Source organism: Oncorhynchus mykiss, chromosome 8 (assembly GCF_057628025.1).
Source record: "Oncorhynchus mykiss isolate SJ-2025 chromosome 8, ASM5762802v1, whole genome shotgun sequence".
Taxonomy (NCBI): Eukaryota; Metazoa; Chordata; class Actinopteri; order Salmoniformes; family Salmonidae; genus Oncorhynchus; species Oncorhynchus mykiss.
In genome coordinates, this window is record NC_143029.1 from 54,532,371 (window position 1) to 54,555,997 (window position 23,627).

Below are 23,627 nucleotides of genomic sequence, written 5' to 3' on the forward strand. Positions count from 1 at the left end.
TTGAAGCCTGAAATGTGGCAAAAGGTCGCAAAGTTCAAGGGGGCCGAATACTTTCGCAAGGCACTGTATATAGTCAATAAGCAGAATTGCTGTCTTACCTCAATTCGCCATGAATTCCCTAGTTGGAAAGCAGATGTTTTCTAGAAGCTGTGCGGTGCCATTTTCCCAAAATGTTCCCCCACTTGAGCCAGCCCCCAAGCAATTAGAGTTTCAGGCAATGAGCCTCAGCCCCTCGCCATTTGAGTGACAGCTAGCAAGATGCGCACACAGCAGAGAGAGAGCAATGACGTGGTGTGCATATCTGCACATACAGTACCAGTCAAAAGTTTGGACACACCTACTCATTCAAGGGTTTTTCTTTTTTTTTAAACTATTTTCTACATTGTAGAATAATAGTAAAGACATCAAAACTATGGAATCATGTAGTAACCAAAAAAGTGTCAAACAAATCAAAATATATTTTAGATTCTTCAAAGTAGCCAGCTTTTTCCTTGATGACAGGTTTGCACATTCTTGGCAGTCTCTCAACCAGCTTCATAGTGCCCTCAAAGCTCATTACTAAGCTAAGGACCCTGGGACTAAACACCTCCCTCTGCAACTGGATCCTGGATTTTCTGACGGGCCGCCCCCAGGTGGTAAGGGTAGGTAACAGCACATCTGCCACGCTGATCCTCAACACGGGGCCCCTCAGGGGTGCGTGCTCAGTCCCGTCCTGTACTCCCTGTTCACTCATGACTGCACGGCCAGGCACGACTCCAACACCATCATTAAGTTAGCAGATGACACAACAGTGTTAGGCCTGATCACCGACAACGACGAGACAGCCGATAGGGAGGAGGTCAGAGACCTGGCCATGTGGTGCCAGGACTACATCCTCTTCCCTCACCATGATCAAGACAAAGGAGATGATTGTGGACTACAGAAAAAGGAGGATCGAGCAAGCCCCCATTCTCATCGACGGGGCTGTAGTAGAGCAGGTTGAGAGCTTCAAGATCCTTGGTGTCCACATCACCAACAAACTAACATGGTCCAAGCACACCAAGACAGTCGTGAAGAGGGCACGTCAACACCTATTCTCTCTCAGGAGACTGAAAAGATTTGGTATTGGTCCTCAGATCCTCAAAAGGTTCTACAGCCGCACCATCGAGAGCATCCTGTGACTGGTTGAATCACTGCCTGGTATGGCAACTGCAAGGCCAAAGGACCGCAAGGCACGACAGAGGGTAGTGCGTACGGCCGAGTACATAACTGGGGCCAAGCTTCCTGCCATCCAGGCTTCTTAACAGGTTCTACCCCCAAGCCTTAAGACTCCTGAACATCTAATCAAATTGATTTCCAGACTATTTGTCCCCCCTTTACACTGCTGCTACTCTGTTATTATCTATGCATAGTCATTTTAATAACTGTACCTACATGTACATATTACCTCGACTAACCAGTAACCCCCCCACATTGACTGTGTACTGGTACCCCTGTATACAGTTGAAGTCTGAAATTGACATACACTTAGGTTGGAGTCATTAAAACTCATTTTTCAACCACTCCACACATTTCTTGTTAACAAACTCTAGTTTTGGCAAGTCGGTTAGGACATCTACTTTGTGCATGACACAAGTAATTTTTCCAACAATTGTTTACAGACAGATTATTTCACTTAAAATTCACTGTATCACAATTCCAGTGGGTCAGAAGTTTACATACACTAAGTTGACTGTGCCTTTAAACAGCTTAGAAAATTCCAGAAAATTATGTCATGGCTTTAGAAGCTTCTGATAGGCTAATTGACATAATTTGAGTCAATTGGAGGTATACCTTCAAACTCAGTGCCTCTTTGCTTGACATCATGGGAAGATCAAAAGAAATCATCCAAGACCTCAGAAAATAAATTGTAGACCTCCACAAGTCTGGTTCATCCTTTGGAGCAATTTCCAAATGCCTGAAGGTACCACATTCATCTGTACAAACAAACAGTATAAACACCATGGGACTAGGCAGCCGTCATACCGCTCAGGAAGGAGACGCGTTCTGTCTCCTAGAGATGAACGTACTTTGGTGCGAAATGTACAAATCAATCCCAGAACAACAACAGAGGACCTTGTGAAGATTCTGGAGGAAATGGGTACGAAAGTATCTATATCCACAGTAAAACGAGTCCTATATCGACATAACCTGCAAGGCCGCTCAGCAAGGAAGAAGCCACTGCTCCAAAACCACCATAAACAAGCCAGACTACAGTTTGCAACTGCACACGGGGGACAAAGATCGTACTTTGAGGAGAAATGTCCTCTGGTCTGATGAAACAAAAATAAAATTGTTAGGCCATAATGACCATTGTTATGTTTGGAGGAAAAAGGGGGAGGCTTGTAAGCCGAAGAACACCATCCCAACAATGAAGCACGGGGGTGGCGGCATCATGTTGTGGGGTACTTTGCTGCAGTAGGGACTGGTGCACTTCACAAAATAGATGGCATCATGAGAAGGAAAATGATGTGGATATATTGAATTAACATCTCAAGACATCAGTTAAAGCTTGGTTGCAAATGGGTCTTCCAAATGGACAATGACCCCAAGCATACATCCAAAGTTGTGACAAAATGGCTTAAGGACAACAAAGTCAAGGTATTGGAGTGGCCATCACAAAGCCCTGACCTCAATCCTATAGAAAATGTGTGCGAGCAAAGAGTCCTACAAACCTGACTCAGTTACACAAGCTCTGTCAGGAGGAATGGGTGAAAATTCACCCAACTTATTCTGTGAAGCTTGTGGAAGGCTAACTGAAACATTTGACCCAAGTTAAACGATTTTAAAGGCAATGCTATCGAATACCAATTGAGTGTATGTAAACTTCTGACCCACTGGGAATGTGATGAAAGGAATAAAAGCTGAAATAAATAATTCTCTACTATTATTCTGACATTTCACATTCTTAAAATGAAGTGGTGATCCTATCTGACCGAAGACAGGGAATTTTTACTAGGATTAAGTGTCAGGAATTGTGGAAAACTGAGTTTAAATGTATTTGGCTAAGTTGTATGTAAACTTCCAACTTCAACTGTATGTCCTCGCTATTGTTATTTTACTGCTGCTCTTGAATTATTTGTTACTTTTATTTCTTTGAAAGTTTTTTTCTCCCTTAACTGCATTGTTGGCTATGGGCTTGTAAGTAAGCATTTCACTGTAAGGTCTACACATTTCGTATTCGACGCATGTGACAAATACAATTTGATTTGATTTCAATTAACAGTCCATCATTACTTTAAGACATGAAGGTCAGTCAATGCAGTGGCAAAAACCATCAAGCGCTATGGTGAAACCGACTCTCAGGACCGGCACAGGAAAGGAAGACCCAGAGTTACCTCTGCTGCAGATGATAAGTTCGTTAGAGTTAACTGACCCTCAGATTTCAGCCCAAATAAATGCTTAAAGTAACAGACACATCTCAACATCAACTCTTCAGAGGAGACTGTGTGAATCAGGCCTTCATGGTCGAATTGCTGCAAAGCAACCATTACTAAAGGACACCAATAAGAAGAGGAGACTTGCTTGGGCAATGGACATTAGACCGGGGGAAATCTGTCCTTTTGTCTGATGAGTCCAACTTTTTTGGATTTTTGGTTCCAACCGCCGTGCCTTTGTGAGACGCAGAGTAGGTGAACGGATGACCTCCGCATGTGTGGTTCCCACCGTGAAGCATGGAGGAGGAGGTGGGATGGTGTGGGGGTGCTTTGCTGGTGACACTATCAGTGATTTATTTAGAATTCAAGGCACACTTAACCAGCATGGCTTCCACAGCATTCTGCAGTGATACACCGTCCCACTAAGTGAGAACCAGATGGGATGACTATTTGTTTTTCATCAGGGCAATGACCTAACACACCTCCAGGCTGTGTAAGGACTATTTGACCAAGAAGGAGAGGGATGGAGGGCTGCATCAGATGACCTGGCCTCCACAATCAACCAACCTCAACCCAATTGAGATGGTTTGGGATGAGTTGGACCGCAGAGTGAAGGAAAAGCAGCCATCAAGTGCTCAGCATATGTGGGAACTCCTTCAAGACTGTTGGAAAATAATTCCATGTGAAGCTGGTTGAGAGAAAGCCAAGCATGTGCAAAGCTGTCAAGCCAAAATGGTGACTTCTTTGAAGAATGAAAAATATATTTGGGTTTGTTTAACACTTTTTGTGGTTGTGTTATTTCATAGTTTTGATTTCTTCACTATTATTCTACAATTTAGAAAATAGTCCAAATTAAGAAAAACCCTTTAATGAGTAGGTGTATCCTAACTTTTAACTGGTACTGTGATGACATATGTATTTATCAGGGACCACTTTTGGCTACTTTCAGAACTACTGGCTAAAAATTAATATACAAAAGTACCAGAGAATCTCTCTAAACTGACCAGGGTTGTAATTACATCTGTCATCGATGTATTTGTGATGGACCGTCATTTCCAAGCACTGCAGTCTTTTAAATGCTTTAGTCTGGCCTGGAGGTGAGGTTGTTGACCTGATGTGCCATTTCTGTTTTAAAGGCAGCTACCAAACCAAATGTGTTGGAGCTGGTTTCGGGTAATAATTTGTGTAAAGGTTGAATGGTGTTCAAGGTTAGTCAGGATTTAAAAAAATATATATATATATATAAACAGGTACCATAATCCCAATAGTCTTGGTTTCTTAAGTCAGACTTGGCATAAATGAATGTCTGCCTGACCAACTTTTCCATTGTCCCTCAAATTTAATTGAGCTTTTGTTGGCATTTGAGCTGAAGACTATTTAGCCTGCTTATAGTGGAAATTCATACTTTTTATGTTAGCTTTGGTTTCGCTGCATGTTTTAAGGTGACATTGTTTTAGGTGCATGAGAAATAGGCTAATCTATCATATTAAGGAATAAGGACACAATATTGTATCATTTGCGATGTTTAAAAACTCCTATGCAAGCCTGTCCAATTTCAGTGTTCTCCTCGGTCAGTTAGATTTTCTTAGCTATTTTGTTGCTTAGAGGGAAGAATAAGGCTGGTCTGTGTCTTTGTATTGTGTTCAGGGGTAGCCTAGTCAAACAGAGTTACAGAAAAACCAATTGGGTTGAGCTGTCTTTTTACCTCTTCCAGGAGTTGAGTTGTTTACCTATGAGTCATACAAGGAGGCGGAGCCTGTCTCCCTCTGGACTGGAATGTACTATAGGCCTAGGCATTGCATATTTCCTCTGTAAAGCACCTTTATGGGAGGAGAGGGTGGCGTTAAAGATAGAGAAGTTTTAGCCACTAGCCAGCCAAAACAGGGAACTACCGTGCACTCTGTCAAACACACACTAAGCCTATTTTTCTTTTACTCTAACTGGGTCAATCAGAGCATATCAATTAGGCAAAATAAATGTTGGCTAATTTGACACAAATACAATAGCTCTATGTTATTCCATTGGCTCTTGGTTGAAACACGGTGCTTGCTTGCACCACCAAAGTAGTGGATTAGATTCTTTCATTAGCCATATACTGAACAATTAACAGTACTTAAAGCTGTAGACGGCGTTGGGGAAACGACCTTGGCAAAAAATTACGTTACGAACTCTTTCCCAGGCTCCCAATCTTAACCTTACAAGAAGCCATTTACATGTAGCTGTACACAACTGCAAAGCCACCTCCTACTCCCTCACACGTCGCTCCATGGGGGAGGCCATTGGACCGCTGGCGTTTTTTTTTTTACCAATGTTTATTTTAAGATTCAACTCTCTCCCCGGAGTGAGATTAGGTCCCATTCTCGTCTCCTGTGACCTCACAGAGCGCGAGGCTAAGCAGGATTTTGTTCCCTCAGACGGTTTGTGTGTGTGTGTCTGTCTGTCTGTGAGAGTGGGAAGGGTTGGACAGAGAGAGTATGCGTCCAACTGACTTTTGCTTTTGAGTCACCCAGGCATGTTGCTGTTGTAGAGGATAACTGTTTTAGAAAAGAGAGAACTTTACCTATGTTATTGTGATGAGAGGAAGAACAAAGCAGAACTTCAAAACATGCATGGACGGTCTTCTGTTGCAGATGTAATGGAGACAAGGTTGATGGAAATTGATGATGTGATGGTAAGGAACATAGATTTGTGTTGGAATAGTCAAATATAGGGATGGGCATTTGAAATGATTTCAGTATTCAAATAATATTTTTAGGGATATCCAGATAGTTGAAAGATATTTGTTTTTTTAAATACGTTTTTTATTTTTGTACAACCAAATCTTTCCTTTTTAATTTAAATGGCATGTTATAGAAGATTCCAGACACCTTTTTTGTGATTTCACATTTTAGAGAAACGTACAGCAAACATCTTCCTCATCCTTGTTTTGTAGTATGGGGGCCCCCCCAACATATTTTTTTTAGCAAAGGCTCCAAAAACACCCTAACACATCCTTTTGGAAATGGTAAAGCTCTCAGTATAGTGATGCAAGTCTTTAGCTGTTGTATATATGAAATTATGTCATTCCGAACTGCAACGTTATATTCCATTTTGTTGCGACTAGCTAGCTAAAGTAGCAATGCTAATTGAGGCTATTTTCCTGCGCTCCCCTTCCAGTGTCTACAACAGCTCCATTCATATGAAACAACAGCTTAATTCCATAATGTTAATTACATTTTGCTAGTGTTGCACGGTATACCGGTACCACGGTAATATCATGTTACCAAAACGTCATGATACTTATGATACCAACATTTTAGAATAACGTAGTACCGTTTCATATGATACTACTGACTTTCAGCCCTACCGATATAAAGGACCTACTGGCTTCTATTATAAAATGTGTGGGCCAAAATCCCTGCTGCAGTGTGTGCAAACCTGGTCAAGAACTACAGGAAACGTATGATCTCTGTAATTGCAAAATTACAAAATATTAAGTTCTGCTTTTCTGATGTATCAAATACTTATGTCATGCAATAAAATGCAAATTAATTACTTAAAAATCATACAATGTGATTTTCTGGATTTTTGAATTTTCTGAATTTTCTGAATAAAAATTACAGACCTCTCTACATGCTTTGTAAGTAGGAAAACCTGCAAAATCGGCAGTGTATCAAATACTTGTTCCTCCCACTGTAGGTCTAAAATATGCTGAACAAACATAAAGTGTAAAGTGTTGGTCCTATTTTTCATGAGCTGAAATAAAAGATCCCAGAAATGTACCATACGCACAAAAAGTGTATTTCTCTAAAGTTTTGAGCACAAATTTGCGTACATCCCGGTTACTGAGCATTTCTCCTTTGCCAAGATAATCCATCCACCTGACAGCATGATCATTACACAGGTGCACCTTTTGTTGGGGACAATAAAAAGTACTAAGGAGTATTTATGTCTGAAATAACGTCCTTTTGTGGGGAAAAACTCATTCTGATTGGCTGGGCATGGCTCCCCAGTGGGTGGACCTGGCTCCCAATTGGGTGGGTCTATGTTGCTGGAGGGACCTCCTGACTCCATATACAGTGCATTCGGAAGTATTCAGACCCCCTGGCTTTTTCCAAATGTTGTTACGTTACAGCCTTATTCTAAAATGTATTAAATAAAACATTTTCCTCATCAATCTGTCTATATAAGGTCCTGTCACTCTGACAGAGCTCCAGAGTTCCTCTGGAGATGGGAGAACCTTCCAGAAGGACAACTATCTCTGCAGAACCCCACCAATCAGGCCTTTATGGTAGAGTGGCTATACGGAAGCCACTTCTCAGTGAAAGGCACATGACAGTCGCTTGGGGTTTGCCAAAACGCACCTAAAGGAGAGGAAGCTCTTTGGCCTGAATGCCAAGCGTCAAGTCTGGAGGAAACCTGGCACCATCCCTATGGTGAAGCATGGTGGTGGCAGCACCATGCTGTGGGGATGGTTTTTTAGCAGCAGGAACTGGGAGACTAGTCAGGCTTGAGGGAAAGATGAACAGAGTAAAGTATTGAGAGATCCTTGATGAAAACCTGCTCAGGACATTTGCCCTAAGCATAAAGCCAAGACAACGAAGGAATGGCTTCGGGACAAGCCTCTGAATGTCTTTGAGTGGCCCAGCCAGAGCCCAGACTTGAAACTGATCGAACATCTCTGGAGAGACCTGAAATAACTGTGCAGTGACTCTCACCATCCAACCTGACAGTGTTTGAGAGGATCTACAGAAAAGAATGGGAGAAACTTTCCAAATAAAGGTGTACCAAGCTTGTGGCGTCATAACCAAGAATACTCGAGGCTGTAATCGCTGTCATAGTATTGAGTAAAGGGTCTGAATACTCATGTAAATGTGATATCTGTTTTTTTATTTGTTATACATTTTCAACAAATTTTGAAAACCCTGTTTTTTCTTTGTCGTTATGGGGTATTTTGTGTAGGTTGATGGGGGGGGGGGGGGATCAATTTAATACATTTAGAAGAAGGCTGTAATATAACAAAATGTGGAAAAGGTGAAGGGGTCTGAATACTTTCCGAATGCACTTGTAGATTGACCTTTCATTGTAATTCCATTCAAGAAGACTCACAGAGCTCTAATCCTTCCCCAGTTAAGACTGATGCAGGTCAAGGCCCATACTAATGCCCGATTCCAAAACAACTCCATGCTACTAACCCCTAGTCACTTATGTAGATCTGAAAGGATTGGGTAGGTATGGGGCCCAGATGTTTTTCCACAGCCTTTAATTTGGGCTCACAATAGCCTAATTTCCCTAGTCGGATCATGTGGTCAAGAAAAAGTCCTGGCCAGCAATGGTGAACATTTCACCTAGCCTGGTCACAGAGCTATGACAATATTGCAATGTAATCATCCTATCCAGTCCTTTCATATCACCACGTGTGATTAAGTGGCAAAGGTTGCCCAATGACCTGTGTTCCATCTTTTAGTTCTTGTTAAAATATAATAGATCCTAGCCATTGACTCAGCTGACCAAAAAACTGTCAGAGGTTTGGTGGGAGTGAGACTGCTCCTAACCACAGATCTAGGGTCAGATTACCCTACCGAAAGGCCAAGGTGGGATGAAAAAATATCTGACCCCTTATCAGTGGTTAGGGGCTTACAACCTGACCACTACTTCAAGATGAAGTTCGGCTTCAGGTGGTACTAACTAGAAATTTAGTCTTGATCTCTTGAGAACAGTCGAGAGACTACATAAATGCAGTCTCAGTCTAGGGCTCCGGTCTTGACTACGTCTATACTACCATTCTCCTTCCAGTGCATCCATTCTAACCCCCACCTCTCTTCTATGTTGTCCCCCAGGGTGATGCCAGAGGCCAGCTGGTGTCGGAGCGGCTGGGCCTGGGCCACAATCTGGACCTGTCGGACACCATGGTGCAGCAGAAGCTGGACGAGATCAAGGAGCAGATCCGCCGCGAGATTCGCAAGGAGCTGAAAATCAAGGAGGGCGCGGAGAACTTGCGCAAGGTCACCACAGACAAGAAGAGCCTGGCCTACGTGGACAACATGCTGAAGAAGTCCAACAAGAAGGTGGAGGAGCTCCACCAGGAGCTCCAGGAGCTCAATGCCCACATCGTGGTCAAGGACCCCGATGAACTGCTAGGTATGGCTCTTGTTCACTGGGCATGGGAGGAATTAAGGTTGCAAAACTCTGGAAGCTTTTCCAGGTTGATCAGAAATCCCAATTAGAGTATACCTAGTTAAAGGATTTCCTCCCTGCTTATTTTCTCCAGATTCCAGGAATCCTTCAACAGAAATTTCTGAAAAACCGGAGAATTTTGAATGCGAAACGTATTTTTTTGATATGAGGTGTATGCACTGATTTAAATGCCCCCCCCTCTTCCCTCCACAGTCCTGTTTCAGTTCACATTGTGGTTAATGACCCTAACAAACTGCTAGGGACTGTATGGTCCACTGATTCATGGTGAGAAGTGAATTGAGTGGAAAACAGTACCCAAATGTACTTTTAGTTTAGGGCTGGGCGGTATACTGTATTTTGCTACAGTGTATAGAGGTATTTCAATGTTTGATTTGTTAAATGTGACACGCTACTCCGCCGTGTGTAGCGCCCGTTTTTATAGTTTACTCCGCTATTTGAGTTGTCTATATCCTCTCGCTCTCTCTCTCCACGAGGCTTTCCACACAGACCAAGCCCCGCGCCAATCAATCAAGGAGCTCAGTTAGTGTTTCTCGACCAGGAGACCGCTTGTTCAGTCTGCATGGTCAATGCAGTACATGCAGCATGATGGAAATGATGCAGACAATTACATTGATGGAAACTACAATCTATCTGCAACATTACATCTGATCTACCCCCGATAAAATAAAAAACATTGAATAAAAAAGGTAAATTGTTTTTAGCCGCTAATGCTAATCGCTTGTTAGTGGGCTAGCACTCTAATATATGTCAGAGAATCGCAGCTAGTTAATAAAGCCTGATGCTAGTGATGGTGGAGGCCTAAATCGGCATGTTTTCTGTGCAACATTATATTCCAAATCAAAGAGGAATAGAGGAAGCATGAATATGGTAGCTACATGAAGTTGCTAAGACAACATTGAATGTAGCCAAAGGTTAAAAGGTCCCCTAGGAAACGATGACCAACACTTTGGTTCTTAATAACACCTCCCTGGCTTTTTCATTTGTTTTCATGTCAAACAACACTGTATTCAAAGTGGCCGTTATTATATTCTAACTATAGAATTATAATAATCATTATATTTCCATGATCCCTACAGTTCACCCAATTGTTTTGCTCTAAATCGCAAGTCAAATTGCAATTGCGATATTTGGTTAAAAATAAGGCCTCAATTTCTTTTTTTTGCCCATATTGTGCAGCCCTACGTGGCAGTGTGGAAATGATCTCAAATGAGTGCAGAAATTGAAAATGCTGGGGGGGGGGATGTGGGTTGAAGTTTGATTGAAAAGTATAAAACAATCAGAATGCCCCGTTTGAAAACACTTAGAATGTACTGAATGTGTTGCCACCCTAGGCTCATGCACTACTTCTAAAGCAAATTTAGCAAAACATAATACCAGCATAATGTCAAATATTTTTTAATGTCTAAAAAATATAGTGATATGATATTTTGGCAGTATCGCCCAGCCCTACTTCAGCTGTGGTATTTCTTGGTACAAGGACACTCAATACGTGATACAGAACATAATTACTCATTTGACAGCACCAACACAAGTCCACACAATGCATGACAAATGCACAGAATGCACAAATAGGACCTACACACAATGAATGCACTCTATTGTGGTGAGTCATCTTCTAGGAGCTGACACTGATACATCCCAAATTCCTTATTGTGTTATTGCCTCCATTAGTTACTTTCGAGGCTGTTGGAACCTGCTGCTGTGAATTTGTGCGCGACAATGTTTGTTTTTTACCGTGTTACTGGAACTGGGGAAATGCATTATTGTGTTGCTACAGTGGATGTGCAGGGAATAGTTTCTCAAATTGATAATGGGTAAGGAGAGAAGGAATGGGTTTCTCTGCTGCTATTGCATATTCTACTAGATATTCAAAATGGGGGGGGGGGTTCTCTATGTAATATTAGTCTTAAGTGGGAACAAATTTAGCCTGACTCATTGAACCCTTATCTGATGAGAAAGGGCTTTTGTTAGCTGACTCATGGCCAATGGAATGTCACAAGGCGTCTTGGAACTATCTCCTCAGCAGCCAAGTTCTGGTTAATGTCTGCTCTTGATAACTGATGTCAGATCAGCTCCGCCTTCACTCCCAACATAACCAGCAGAATTATAAAACCATTACACAGGTCTTGGGTCAGTTGTTAAATGGCACGATGTCACTGTATACATTACATGACCAAAAGTATGTGGACACCTGCTCGTTGTTACATCTCCATTCAAAATCATGGTCATTAATATGGAGTTGGTCCCCCCTTCTATAACAGCCTCCACTCTTCTGGGAATGCTTTCTGCTAGATGTTGGTACATTGCTGCAGGGACCTGCTTCCATTCAGCCACAAGGGCATTATTGAGGCCACGCACTGATGTTGGGCGATAAAGGCCTGGCTCGCAGTTGGCGTTCCAATTCATCCCTACGGTGTTCGATGGGGTTGAGGTCAGGGCTCTGTGCAGACCAGTCAAGTTCTTCCACACCGATCTCGACAAACCATTTCTGTATGGACCTTGCTTTGTGCACGGGGGCATTGTCATGTTGAAACAGGAAAGGACCTTCCACAAAGTTGGAGGCACAGAATCGTCTAGAATGTTATTTTATGCTGTAGCGTTAAGGTTTCCCTTCACTAGAACTAAGGGGCCTACCCCGAACCATGAAAAACATTATACCTCCTCCACCAAACTTGCACTATGCATTGGGGCAGGTAGTGCTCCCCTGCCATCCGCCAAACCCAGATTTGTCCGTCAGACTGCCAGATAGTGAAGCGTGATTCATCACTCAAGAGAACGTGTTTCCACTGCTCCAGAGTCCAATGGAGGCGAGCTTTACACCACTCCAGCCGACGCTTGGCATTGCGCATGGTGATATTAGGCTTGTGTGCGGCTGCTCGGCCATGGAAACACATTTCATGAAGCTCCCGACGAACAGTTCTTGTGCTGACTTTGATTCCAGAGGCAGTTTGGAACTCGATAGTGAGTGTTGTAACCGAGGACAGATCATTTTTACGCAATACGCGTTTCAGCACTCGGCGGTCCCATTCTGTAAGCTTGTGTGGCCTACCACTTCGTGGTTGAGCCATTGTTGCTCCTTAACGTTCCCACTTCACAATACCAGCACTTACAGTTGACCGTGGCAACTCTAGCAGGGCAGAAATTTGACAAACTGATTTGTTGGAAAGGCACCAATGACGGTGCCACGTTGAAAGTCACTGAGCTCTTCAGTAAGGCCATTCTACTGTCAGTCTTTGTCTATGGAGATTGCATGGCTGTGTGCTCAATTTTATACACCTGTCAGCAACAGGTGTGGCTGAAATAGCCGAATCCACTAATTTGAAGGGGTGTCCACATACTTTTGTGTATATATAGTGTATGTCGAGGGCTCCCCTATCTGTGGCTGACCTGGGATCAGGCATTTGTCTTGGGGAGTGTTCCCCTGTCAGCGCTCCAGGAGTGACATCACCCTGCTTGCTATTCAGTGACTCAGCACTTGTCGGCCGGCCCAGCGTGGGCTGTGGAGAGGAGGAGGCCGTTGACTGGTCCTGACCCTCGACCAAACCCCTCTCCTCTGGAGGGAAGCCCTGGTTCACAGGCACACGCGTGGATACACACTCAGATGCACACGAGATGCGCGCACACACAGATGATCAAATGTCAGTCTGGACTGCTTTAGTGACTGCAATTCACACACTGATGATCAAATGTCAGTTGGGACTGCAATGGTGACTGCAATACATTCTATACACACACACACAACATGGCTGAGTATCCACCATCTACATTTGCATCTGCTGACATTCCGTCTATCTGATGTTGAACACAGTTCAGTCATATTTTCTGAGGAACCTTGCGGACCCGTAATCATTCTCATTAGCATCAGACTTTATGACTGGTGTTGCCTAGAGCAACCTGACGTACTCTTCTTTCATCTCCCCTATTTAAAGCAACCACGGAGATTCGCTGCCAGCTTAATGGATGATTAAATGAATCATTAGGCTGTGTTTGAATGAATCTGTGACACCTGAGGTGTTTTAAAGATTCTGCAGAGACCCCAATGTTTAACAGGATGCACTTCTCATTAAGGTGTTGTGTGATAATTGAATGCTAACTGGTTAGTGCTGTTGATTGGTATAGGCTTAGAGCTTGTCAGCTGTGGTGCCATTTCAATGTAGCGTTGCAGGGGGGGATGTGATGCTATGGGGTCAAGTCAATTCCACTTTCTAAGCTTTTGTTTGGACCTGTTATTGCTCATTTTTAATTTTACCAGAAATATTAAATTTAGCCCTCAAACTGTCACGAGCCAACAGTAAGAGCCAGGAAAAGCCAGTCAGGCAGGTTTTACCCCACGTGTGTGATGAAGCGAGTGTTCCCTCGGCTCTCTTTGGGGTATAGAGGAGGTGTTCCGCTCAGCAGCCATTCGAGCCCAGGCACGAAAAATCAGTGAGCTCATGCCTCAGCACCGCAGCTTGACTGAAATTATACACTTTTGTTTTTGTGAGTGAGTGGGTTGCACACTCAGCTGGAGACCCAACAGCTCATTGGGCAGGAGGAGAGTATGGAGCTCCTGGGTGGTGTTCATTTGGGTTCACCGTAGCAAAACACTGACAAAAAACACGGAGGGACGACCTGAAGTCGTCCAGCACAAAACGCTTCATTTTCCGTAGCAATTTTCTTCTGTTTTGTGCCTGATGAATAAGACCCCGACTTTAACTGCTCTCACAACTGTGACGAAACACCATGAGCGACATCGGAGGCATTGAGCAAAAAGGGCCTCTCAGTCATACCATAAACAGGCATGTCGTATTTGCATTTACAGTACCGTCACATGTAGTTTTCAGCAAGTTCATGCTTGTTTTACTCCGGAGACTGCCACGGCGGGTTCCCCTAACTTCTGTAGTTCAAAACAAATCCCAATGCTTTAAGGCATTTTGTCACTTCCTCATATTAGGGGTGGGCAACTCCAGTCGTTGGGGGCCGAAGTGGTGTCACTTTTTCCCCCCATCCTTAGAAAACGCAGCTGATTAAACTAATTGATTTTTAGTTGATTATTAGAGTCCTGTTTGTTAGCTGGGGCAAAAGTAAAACCAATTAGGCCCATCACCTGAAAGTGTAAAAACAAGAATTCATCTCCAATAGTTTTCATACCGACAGGCCTTCTGTTTTTACACAAATTGAAATCCCTAGCTTGAAAGCGACTGTTTTTCCTGGAAACTGTGCAGTGCAATTTTCAATGAGCTTCACCCCCCTCACCATTTGAGTGACAGCTAGCAAGATTCACACACAGCAGAGCAAACTGTATAAATGATGGGTTAAGAAAAAAACAAATTGCACCAGAAAAGCGTGAAGCTGCAGCTGCGCGTTTAGAATGGTTTGAACTTCTCAACACGAGGTGGAGACAAACTCACCTCACTGGAACGGCTGATTAGCTATCTTCTAAATCAGATTTAAGTAGGACCATCCTGTTACTCTGCTCAAACCATCGTATTACGCTACTCTCATCAACCCATTAGGGAACCATCGATACGGCTGTCTAGCCTATCTTCAAAGAAGCATCTTCAAGAGCGAATGGAAAGAAAATCAACTCTGTTCAGGATTACAAGACAAGTCACTGTATACCGGACAACTACAAAGAAGGACAAAAGTAGAAGAGTTGTTAGAACCATTTCAGACAATCAGATCCTTACAAGCGTGCCTCAAAAAGGCCCAGCCCCCTTTCCAAGGCTGCTCCGGTCACCGAGAGATCACTGGCGAACAAAAGCATTTCACATAAATACATTCATGATATCTTGCTCAAAGCGGGCGGTGGTTCGTGTGCAAAGTATATGGTTATTGTAGGTGAAAGTAGTTTCTGAATGTGGCAATGTTAAGTGTCTCGTGTCCCTCTCTCACCCTCTCCATCTCTTCTTTAACAAGCATCCATGCTGTTGTCATTCCGCTAGGGACCTGTTTTCAGCATATTACGTCTCCAGTCAATAACCGGTGCAGCGTGTATGTTTATCCTGTGTACCCATTTTAATTAGCTAGTAAATAAATAATTCAACTAATTTGTGTAGTATTTGTGTAGTAATCATAAGTAAGGCTCAGGTTTTTGCAGATGCAAGGTTACGACTGTTCAGAATGATGATATGATATGAGGTTGTGATTAATAAGTTGACAGTTTATAGATGTGATAGGTAAAGACCTTTTTTTAGAGTTTAATTTGGGAGATGGTAACTCTGTGGTGCCCTAGATCCTAATGAGTTAATTGTTACATGATTCATTTAATAGGGTAACAACTAAGTCAACAACTAGTTAATTAGAAAAATAACAGACTTCAGATTAATGTTAAAGTCAAGTCACGCCATTTTCGGGGCCCACTTAAGTCTCGTGACCACTACTTTCAGAATTACTGGCTAAAAGTAGTGATCACCGATATGGCATTTTTGGCCGCTACCAATATCCAATATTTTCCTTGTCAAAAAAACAGATACCGATAACTGATATTTTAAAAAATGTAGTACCCTTTTAAGCATTCTAGTACAGTTAAATAGTTAACACACACACAGACGCAGCGGTCTAAGGCACTGCATCTCAGTGCAAGAGGCGTCACTGCCATCTTGGGTTCGAATCCAGGCTGTATCACATCCGCCCGTGATTGGGAGTCCCATAGGGCAGTGCACAATTGGCCCAGCGTCATCCGGGTTTGGCTGGGGTAGGCCATGATTGTAAATTAGAATTTGTTCTTAACAGACTTGCCTAGTTAAATAAAGGTTACACACACACACACCATACTGACCAAAAAGTTATTTTGTTGGCATTTAAGTATGTCCCCATTACCAGTAAAGCATAATCAAAACCTATTTATTTCAGTTATTTGCTGTGCTGTTTTGTTGTTCATTTGTTCAGTTGTTTCATTCTTAACCATGATTTCTATGAAACTCCGTTTGGGTCTTTGACACTATTTGACGTGTCAAATAAGCTTGTTGACCAATCAGGACCTGAATATGACTGCACATTCCATAATACATTAATGCGTTAATACATTTTTTACATAGTTATTACACATTGATTACACTATCACTTGTATTTCATATGTCATAACAATTCATCGATATGTATGCTATGATGCTGGTAAGTTGTCTCGCGCACCTACAGTGCTGGTCATTAAAAAAAAGCTAGATAGCTCATGGATGCAATCAATGTTCTGCCCCAAAAACATAGCAAAACGACATAGTCCATTTCAGTAGCTATCGTTAGCTAGCTAACTATATAGCTTGGTGTCATCATCTAAAATAACCCTAATTTATTAGACAGTTCTTATTTGATTAATGGTGGTCGGACCATCTATGTGAAGCTAGCCACAATAAGGATTAGCCACATAAGTGGACTTTGGTTAGCCTTCAAAATAAAAGTATGTAATTGACAGTGATGCAAATGAATACAAATAGTATAATTATGACATAATTGAATAGATCATACTAAATGAGGTTGGAATGTTGTCATATAAAATCGACAAAAGATAATAATTTGACAAATCTGTTGAATTCACACTGGATGTATTAGACTTTAGAATTGCATTGGGGGCATCCTTATTTCACTGTACAGCCTTATCTATGGATTGCGTATCAATGACATGGGGTATCGGTCTACTCCGTGACACCCAGAGAACATTTGCATCATAGCTCTTATTGTGGGACTCTGAAACAACTGTGAATTGAGCCACATTTATTGTCAACCTATGTGTATTGAACACTATTCCAGAGGGAAAACAATACTGCGTGGATGTCTTGGAGTCTGATAACTCTGAGGAGGACGTTGGGAAAAATATATTGGGTATTGAGTAGACTGTTATCCCATTTCATTGATTCCCAATCCTTAGGTAAAGCTGTACAGTGCAATATGAATGTCAATACCAACAATCGGCTAACTGGGGAGGTGATTTTACAGAGTCACAGTCTCGCGATAAGAGCTACAACGCTAATATTTGCGTAAACTCTTCAGTTGTGTTCTGTGGGTGTCACAGAGTAGACTGATGCCCCATTTAATTTCTTCAGATTCCAACCTTGTTTAACATTATCTAGTCTAAATATGGTATGATTCCAACAATTGTAACATTCTGCATCACTTTCAAAGAGGTACTTTTATTTTGAAGGCAAACCGCAAATTCCACTATTGTGCCTAATCCTTATTGTGGCTAACTTCACAACACATAACCCAGTGCGGTCGAGCCTCACTAGTCAGATGATGTTAGCTGGCTACTTATAACTTTAGCTTTGGGCAACAGGGTTAAGTAGTTGACTAGCTATTTATTTTCATGAACTGAAGCGCAATTTCAATAGGCGAACAACAAGTGGCTACCTAGCTAATACTTACTCACAAGGATTCCTAAATCATTGCTAAGAATAGTGAAAATTACTGCAGTTTCTACTGGTTATTGTTTTCAGGATGGTTATATTGGTGCTAGCTAGGGACCAAGCTAAAGCTAGCTAGCTAGCTAGCTACCCCAGAAGTTGCAGTCAAACAAATAATGCTTTATTACCAACGTGGTATTGTAAACACATCGTTCATGGCTGGTGTTTGCTTGTTTGCAGACTTTTTTGTACAGCTTTGACAGTGCTACTGATAGTAGTGGTGGCACATCGCTTGCAGGTGCAAATTCAGAACACACAACATTCTAATAGAACTGTGTTATTTGACATGTAAAATTAAAAGCTTATTTAACATGTCAAATAGTGTTATTTGACTTGTATCTTTTTTGACACGCAAAGACCCAAACGGCGTTCGGTGACGCTAATAGCAGTGACGCTATTACTGTGTAACTCTGGTAGGGCAACATCTGAACGATAGCGCACTTGGTAACGTTAGTGTGTACCGGTGCTCGACCAGTCGCGAAAATCAACATCACTCACGACAGAGAACAGTTGATTGTCAAGGGCAATGAATCCCATTATCTCAAAGTTTTTTACTCTTTCAAATGACTGCTCGACTTGTTGACTGCTCAATCCACACAGCAGACATTGTGTGCTAGGTTAGGAATGCTGTGTTGCACGTGTAGCGCAAAATTTTACGTGGCATCATTACTTCATGTACCTACGTTATATACAGTGGGGCAAAAAAGTACAGTGGGGCAAAAAAGTATTTAGTCAGCCACCAATTGTGCAAGTTCTCCCACATAAAAAGATGAGAGAGGCCTGTAATTTTCATCATATGTACACTTCAACCATGACAGACAAAATGAAAAAAAAAATCCTGAAAATCACGTTGTAGGATTTTTAATGAATTTATTTGCAAATTATGGTGGAAAATAAGTATTTGGTCAATAATACCCTTTGTTGGCAATGACAGAGGTCAAACGTTTTCTGTAAGTCTTCACAAGGTTTTCACACACTGTTTCTGGTATTTTGGCCCATTCCTCCATGCAGATCTCCTCTAGAGCAGTGATGTTTTGGGGCTGTTGCTGGGCAACACAGACTTTCAACTCCCTCCAAAGATTTTCTATGGGGTTGAGATCTGGAGACTGGCTAGGCCACTCCAGGGCCTTGAAATGCTTCTTACGAAGCCACTCCTTCGTTGCCCGAGCGGTGTGTTTGGGATCATTGTCATGCTGAAAGACCCAGCCACGTTTCATCTTCAATGCCCTTGCTGATGGAAGGAGGTTTTCATTCAATCTCACGATATATGGCCCCATTCATTCTTTCCTTTACACGGATCAGTCATCCTGGTCCCTTTGCAGAAAAACAGCCAAAAAGCATGATGTTTCCACCCCCATGCTTCACAGCAGGTATGGTGTTCTTTGGATGCAACTCAGCATTCTTTGTCCTCCAAACACGACGAGTTGAGTTTTTACCAAAAAGTTATATTTTGGTTTCATCTGACCATATGACGTTCTCCCAATCTTCTTCTGGATCATCCAAATGCTCTCTAGCAAACTTCAGACGGGCCTGGACATGTACTGGCTTAAGCAGGGGGACACGTCTGGCACTGCAGGATTTGAGTCCCTGGCGGCGTAGTGTGTTACTGATGGTAGGCTTTGTTACTTTGGTCCCAGCTCTCTGCAGGTCATTCACTAGGTCCCCCCCGTGTGGTTCTGGGATTTTTGCTCACCGTTCTTGTGATCATTTTGACCCCACTGGGTGAGATCTTGCGTGGAGCCCCAGATCGAGGGAGATTATCAATGGGTCTTGTATGTCTTCCATTTCCTAATAATTGCCCCCACAGTTGATTTCTTCAAACCAAGCTGCTTACCTATTGCAGATTCAGTCTTCCCAGCCTGGTGCAGGTCTACAATTTTGTTTCTGGTGTCCTTTGGCAGCTCTTTCATCTTGGCCATAGTGGAGTTTGGAGTGTGTCTGTTTGAGGTTGTGGACAGGTGTCTTTTATACTGATAACAAGTTCAAACAGGTGCCATTAATACAGGTAATGAGTGGAGGACAGAGGAGCCTCTTAAAGAAGAAGTTACAGGTCTGTGAGAGCCAGAAATATTGCTTGTTTGTAGTTGACCAAAAACGTATTTTCCACCATAATTTGCAAATAAATTCATAAAAAATCTTACAATGGGATTTTTTTTTTTTTTCTCTCATTTTGTCTGTCATAGTTGAAGTGTACCTATGATGAAAATTACAGGCCTCTCTAATCTTTTTAAGTGGGAGAACTTGCACAATTGGTGACTGACTAAATACTTTTTTGCCCCACTGTATTTAGTCAGCCACCAATTGTGCAAGAAAACAAAGCATGTAGAGGTCTGTAATTGTTATCATAGGTACATTTCATCTGTGAGAGACGGAACTTAAAAATCCAGAAAATCACATTGTATGATTTTTAAGTAATCAATTTGCATTTTATTGCACAACATAAGTATTTGATCACCTACCAACCAGTAAGAATTGCTCAAGCCAGCGCATGTCCAGGCCCGTCTGAAGTTTGCCAATGACCATCTGGATGATCCAGAGGAGGAATGGGAGAAGATCATGTGGTCTGATGAGACAAAAATAGAGCTTTTTGGTCTAAACTCCACTCGCCGTGTTTGGAGGAAGAAGAAGGATGAGTACAACCCCAAGAACACCATCCCAACCGTGAAGCATGGAGGTGGAAACATCATTCTTTGGGGATGCTTTTCTGCAAAGGGGACAGGACGACTGCACCGTATTGAGGGGAGGATGGATGGGGCCGTGTATCGCGAGATCTTGGCCAACAGCCTCCTTCCCTCCATAAGAGTATTGAAGATGGGTCATGGCTGGGTCTTCCAGCATGAAATTGACCCGAAACACACAGCAGGGCAACTAAGGAGTGGATCCGTAAGAAGCATCTCAAGGTCCTGGAGTGGCCTAGCAAGTCTTCAGACCTGAACCCAATAGAAAATCTTTGGAGGGAGCTGAAAGTCTGTATTGCCCTGCGACAGCCCTGAAACCTGAAGGATCTGAAGAAGGTCTGTATGGAGGAGTGGGCCAAAATCCCTGCTGCAGTGTGTGCAGACCTGGTCAAGAACTACAGGAAACATAGGATCTCTGTAATTGCAAACAAAGGTTTCTGTACCAAATATTAAGTTCTGCTTTTCTGATGTATCAAATACTTATGTCATGCAATCAAATGCAAATTAATTACTTAAAAATCATACAATGTGATTTTCTGGATTTTCGTTTTAGATTCCGTCTCTCACAGTTGAAGTGTACCTATGATAAAAAATGACAGACCTCTACATGCTTTGTAAGTAGGAAAACCTGCAAAATTGGCAGTGTATCAAATACTTGTTGTCCCCACTGTAGGTATGCACTTTGACATTGGTTTTTCACATCGGCATTAAACGAGACATCGGGCCAATACCGATGTTGGCATTTTTAGCTAATATCGTCTGATTCCAATATGTTCACCGATATGTCGTGCATCCCTTGCTAAAAGTATACAAAAGTATCAGAGAATCACTTTTTAAAGTTTTAATAGCCCAGCTTCAAATCTTCCCTTCTGATCTTCTACCTTGTTTTTAGATTGCCCTTTGACCCCGGACACCCCGGCCAGCGAGATAAGGATGTGCACCAGCAGCAGCCGCCTGGCCGCCCTGAAGAAGCAGAACGACATTGAGCTAAAGGTCAAGCAGGGGGCGGAGAACATGATCCAGATGTACTCCAATGGCTCCTCTAAGGTACGCCCTCTAACCTTTTGACTTTCACAAAGCCATTTTCAGTAGTGAACTCAGGGGACATGTTAATTTGGGCTCTCAACTTTCTTTCTTTTTTTAAATGAGTGTCTTATTGGTCAAGTGCAGGTAGTCCCTCCCTGCAGTCTCTTGTTCACTTGACAATTCTTGTAAATAATCAGGTAGTGTTTTTCCAAAGCTTAAGAGACCACAAAAGCCATTCAAAATATTTGAGCTCAGTTGCCACCATTTTAAATATGCAGGAATGCAAACTCGTCACTTTTCAGCGACGTTAGCTATTTTGATCCCAAAATAGGCCATTGTGTAGATCTGTAAACAAAAAACTTTTGGGTGTGGAGGTCTGACGAAGAGTGTATCCCCCATTGAGCTATAAAAGAGAGGCGCGAACAGATTGTTTCCCTGTGTAATCACTACTTCCTCTCTTGAAATGAATGACTGAGCACAGAATGCGTCCTACAAATAGAATATCAGAGTTCAGAGTGTAATTCCAGATACAGTGCCTTTAGAATGTATTCACACCCCTTGACTTTTTCCACATTTTGTTATGTTACAAAGTGGGATTTAACTGTCATTTTTTTTGTCAACAATGTACACCAAATACTCTGTCAAAGTGGAAGAAATTATATATTTTTTGTATTAATGGAAAATATAACACTATCTTTATTTAGATAAGTATTCAACCCCCCTGAGTCAATATATGTTAGAATCACCTTTGGCAGCGACTACAGCTTCCTGGGTAAGACTCTTTGCACACCTGGATTGTACAATATTTGCCCAATTATCCTCAAATTGTCAATTTCTGTCTAGTTGATTGTTGATCATTGCTAGACATTCTTTTTCAAATCTTGCCATAGATTTTCAAGCCAATTTTAGTCAAAACTGTAACTAGGCCACCCAGGAATGTGTTTTAGGTTATTCTCTTGCTGAAAGGCGAATTCGTATCCCAGTGTCTGTTGAAATGCAGACTGCCCGTGCTTAGCTCTATATGGTTTCTTTTTAACCTAAAAAGAAAAACATAACATGATGCAGCCACCAACATTCTTAAAAATATAGTGGTGACGTGTTGTGTTTGCCCCAAACATAACGCTTTGTATACTCTCTCTCTCTCTCTCTCTCTCACATATATTTATTTATGTAGCCAACCCTTATGCTGAGGTAGACTACCTAGTTAGTTGCCACCAACCCTGCACAAACCCGTGGCTAACTCTGCTGCTGTACTTTGACTTTCTGGTTGTTCTGATCTCTCTACCTCATTCACTGCTGCCCAAACCTTCTTTTTTTTGCCACTGTTTTGGGAGTAGTTCAGAATATCCAGACTCTGGCTGAGTGACAAGCGTTTTGCTGAGTGATGACAGTGACATCTAACCGGTGCTGTAGGGGTGGGAAAAGGGGTCAAGGGACTTGAGTGGTCCACTGCGTTGGGATATCTCGACCAGTCACAACAGGCACTACGTCACTCCAGGGGCTTCTTGCAGTGCCTACTGCCTAGCGCAGTATATATATATATATATATATATATATATATATATATATATATTTTTTTTTTTTATCATTAAAATGTCAGTATATATTTTTATACTGCAAAGCGCAAGTGGTGTGTGGTTATGGAAACTCATATTAGACCTGGAAGCCCAGGTCTAATGATGCCACTGGGCCCGCGGGCCACCCCCTTTTGTAGGCCCGGCGATCAATTTCCCCCCAAAACATTGCATAAAAAAATAAGTTCTCAGTCCGAGCCTCAACTTACAGTTGAGAGATTTAGAATAATACAATACACAATGCATCAGCAGTTTCTCTGGTTATGCATCACTGACAGTCACTGACAGTCACTCAGTTGGCCCATGTCAGCTAAAACATTTTTGATCGCTAAGTTAGTCTAGCCAGCTATCTAACCTATGTCAGAATTACAGGAAATGAGTTATACAATTGCAAAATCCTCT

At 42.2% G+C, this 23,627-nt stretch overlaps 1 protein-coding gene across 3 annotated transcripts in view; it reads left to right on the plus strand.

Annotated features, from left to right (window-relative positions):
- Positions 1 to 23,627, plus strand: part of LOC110530089 (serine/threonine-protein kinase N2) — a 47,331-nt gene that overhangs the window by 4,876 nt on the left and 18,828 nt on the right. For 2 of the 3 annotated variants that reach the window (XM_021612890.3, XM_090181964.1), the window contains exons 1-3: positions 5,739 to 6,066; positions 9,215 to 9,515; positions 21,518 to 21,672. In XM_021612890.3, coding sequence (XP_021468565.1) covers positions 6,001 to 6,066; positions 9,215 to 9,515; positions 21,518 to 21,672 — 522 coding nt within the window. In that variant the 5' untranslated portion in view covers positions 5,739 to 6,000. Of the gene's footprint in view, positions 1 to 5,738; positions 6,067 to 9,214; positions 9,516 to 21,517; positions 21,673 to 23,627 lie in introns of those variants that run through there. The other variant, XM_021612891.3, reaches the window with a different exon arrangement.